The following is a 3,838-nucleotide window of genomic DNA, read 5'->3' on the forward strand; positions in this document are numbered from 1 at the left end:
AAAATTGATAAAGCGAGTGAACATGTGAGGCGCGTAAAGCCCATGGTTCCTCGCTGTATTATTCATCGGCAGGTGTTCTGCTGTAAATGTATGAACCTGTCACGCATTACTGAGCCAGTAGTGTCAGCGGTAACCTTCAATTGTCTCCTGGACTTATCCATCGTCAGTTTAATGGCTTAGAAGTAATAAAGTTTTATGATTTTTTAGCTCAAGAACTTTGAATGGGAAGAGCTGCCCTTAACCACTGTTATCAAACACTGAATGCCTATGGAAGTTAGTTTTTGCTATGGACTTATTAATGTTTCTTAACAAATTCAACCTAATATTACAAGACAAAACAATGATTATACGTGAAACTTATACTGCAATGTCATTTAGACAACTAGTGTCTGAATCACACACAACAGCAGGCTGCAATACCTCCCGTCCTTTCAAAAGCTGAAACGAAGCAAGATCTCCATTACCACAAAAATTTGCAGCATATATATTTTCCAAGCTCAAGGTCTAGCCATGTTTTTATACCTCAGAGCAAATTCAAAGAAAATCTCTGTATTTCAAAATCCATTTAAATATATAATTGAGGAACCTCTAAGGCAAACAGCAAGAGAATACCTAACAGAATTCTATAAAGGCCTTTCAATATGATGAATATGCGCCATTGAAATCATATCCTCATGGACTAGTATCACTGATCTGGCAGCACTTACCAGTGTGAAAAAATTTCAAAGATAAAAAACATAAAATCTCATTACAGACCAATATTAACAGGTAAACTTTTGTGACTGAATCTGCAAATTTGACAGGCAACACTAATTTCAACCTCAATTAGCTAAAATATTACTCCAACAAAAAGAATTCCATTCTTCTCATAAGTAGACTTGTATCATGAAAAGGAAAAAAGTTCCCAATTGTTGTATTTTGAACTTTGTCAGTAAAAGTTTTGTGGAAATACATTTTTTCTCTTGTTATGTAAGTACCTACATAATATCCTTGATGTTGTCTCTTAGCATGAAAATCCCAAAATAGTTACTATTTGCACAGAAAAAATTTGCTGCCCCCTGTTGTAGAGTAAGAAAGCCTCTTCTAGAATAGGTAAGATAAACGTCCTTTACAGTATGACCAGATAGTTTTCTACTCCCTTTTCTCATTCATCCCATCCGTTTCTTTGTCCAACTGTGGTAGGTAAATAGAAAGGAAGAGAAAAATAATCCAACAAGTATCTTGAGAGGAACAAGACGATTTTAATTGAACTCCATGATGAGATTTGGGCTAAGTCACAAACACAATACAAGTTGGCTGAGAAGAAAATGGAAGCAATGATATTTCACAGAAAGTAGAAAAGATAGGTTAAAAGCATGGCCTGATGAAAGGCCTGAAAAACCCATGATCACAGTTGTAAAGCGGCTCACATACTAAGGTCCTAAGCTTAGATGTCCTCCTTTGGGAAAAGACAGCCAAAAGAGATGTACTAACAACAGAGATCAGCACATGGAGAAACTGGTGTGAAGAAATCCTATTAACGGTCCGAGGCTGTAGTCCTCATTGCTACGTCTTCTCTACTTCCAGCCTGTACGTTCATGCCACGTTTGCAGTACTAACCAGACCCCGACATGTTGGAGCCCATAGTCAGCACCCATTTGTCACAGTCTGCTGTCTGTGGCCACCAATATTGAGTCTAATCTTTCTTCCACATAACACCCTGCGGTGGGCAGAATCCTAGGGACTCTCCATGATTCCCGACCCTTGGTATTCATATACTGTGTAGTCTCCCACCCTTGGGTGTGGGCGTGACGTCTGCCTTGCTTCTAGCCAACTGAATATGGCAAAGGTAAAGAGACTTTGCAGACGTAATTTAGGCCTCAAAGCAGTTGACTGAGTTAATCGAAAGGGAGCTGAGGGAAGCCTCCAGCCAACAGCTGACAAAAAAATGGGTCCCTCAGTTATGTAACTGAAAGGAAATGAATTATGCCAACAACATGAATGACCTGGAAAGTGGATTAGCTTCCCCTCCAGATAAGAACACACCCTTGCTGACACTCTGAACTGCAACCTTGTGGGACCCTGAGCACAGCACCCAGCTAGACTGCGGCTAGACTCCTGACCCACAGAAACTGTTCTCCAAACACAAGTTGTTTTTTCTTTGAACGGTTTTACCACTAGCCTTTTATTTTGCAGGATTAACTTTAGTTATCTGTAACACGTTTCCTTCCTTTGTTTGCTTGGCAAACTCTTACCCCACTCCTCTTTTAAGGTTTTCTTTTCAGAGGTTGTCTCTAACTCTCTACCTTTTGGGCAAAATGAAGCCCTCTCATATGTTTTCCCAGAGATTCTGACATCTTTTTACAACAATTACCAACATTATATCCCAATAACACATCAGTGCCTTGCTTAGTGACCAGGTCTAAAAGCTCAGTAAATGTGTAATGACTTCCGGTGAAAGGAGATAAAGAATCATAGTAAGTCAGCACGCACGGAAACTCAGAGGTCACCATGCCCAATTCTCTATTTTTCTATTGCCTAGCTAGATATCTGTAGGGTTTTTCCTTCTGATTTTAGAAGTAATATGACAATTTCTCTCCCTTTCATAGAGTAAGAAAACAAGACCACAGAAATAGATTTATCAACCTTTAAGGAATAAGTTAAATTTAGAAAAAAGATAGCAACTTCAGGCTTATCCCTTTCTACTATGCCAACGTTGTATTAATAATACATTATTATAACAAGACTCTACAATCTCATAGGCATCTTAAGAGTTTCATAATGTAATGGAAACAAATCTTTTTTTTTAATGGAGAAATCCTGGTCTGTAAAGAAACTTGTTTTAGAAATTACCCATTATATAAATCATACGAAGAACAATTTCAGATGGGAGAGTGGGGTAGGAAAGAGATGCATGAAATTTAGTCAGTCTTGTTAACATACTAAGATTATTTTGACACCACAAGGTAAACATGAAAGTTTATGGAGCATATCATATGATGTTCTCTTTTTCTAAGTAAAGACATGCAAATGAAAACCAATTTACCTTAAAGATTCACATAATGGTGTTAAAGTGCCATCTCCCCTATCTACTACACAAAAGAAATTCAACTGATCTCCTTCTCGATATACCAAAAATGTTATTTGTTTGTTGCAGGAGTTCTTCTCCCAGACCTCATCTCGACTGGAATCCAGGTACTCAGCCATCTCCCTAAGTGGGTTTTCCATAGGAACTACAAATAGAAAAATCGATAAACAAGCTTTCAATTTATGTCAAGTTTTATACACCTTGGTACAGTGACAAGATGAATCTGAACAACCACCCTATGCATATAAGGTATACATGATATTCTTCAAATAAGTTTCTGACCTTTTTATAGTTAATACGGCATTCCCTATGTTGTATCAACATGAAAGAAATGAAATGTATTATTGTGCTGCTATGTTCAAAGACAGGGCTTAACCAAAATATGAGGTTTTTTTTCCTGGCCCACTAGAGTCTGTATATTTGCTGATTCTATGACATTATTATCTACGATTATTTTCATTGTATACCTTTTGTTTCCTGTATTTTCAAATATTGGCTCTAACAATCAATAATTAAAAGCGAATAAGTCCCCCTTACTTTAGATTAAAAAATAAACACAAATATACACATATACAACTGGAAGACATATGTAAGAAATTAGAAGTAAACCTTTATTTTTCTTTCTGGTTTTATATAAAGGCTGATTCATCTTAGAGTTGTTCCTTGATGTGAAGTTTAGTAATTAAAAGTACACAATAACTAGAACACAAGGGGCTGCGTAGTGTAGTAAAACTGCAAAGTGTGAGATGGTCAGTATGTTGTTTCTCAAAA

General features: G+C 37.0%; 1 protein-coding gene across 1 annotated transcript in view; it reads right to left on the reverse strand.

Annotated features, from left to right (window-relative positions):
• The window catches only part of ZFAND4 (zinc finger, AN1-type domain 4), a 77,444-nt gene that overhangs the window by 34,998 nt on the left and 38,608 nt on the right, over positions 1-3,838 (reverse strand). The window contains 1 exon segment of the mRNA XM_012658407.1: positions 3,004-3,212. Within this exon segment, the coding sequence (XP_012513861.1) occupies positions 3,004-3,212 (209 nt within the window).

The sequence above is a fragment of the Propithecus coquereli genome, unplaced genomic scaffold, assembly GCF_000956105.1.
Source record: "Propithecus coquereli isolate 6110/MARCELLA unplaced genomic scaffold, Pcoq_1.0 Scaffold585, whole genome shotgun sequence".
Classification (NCBI taxonomy): Eukaryota; Metazoa; Chordata; class Mammalia; order Primates; family Indriidae; genus Propithecus; species Propithecus coquereli.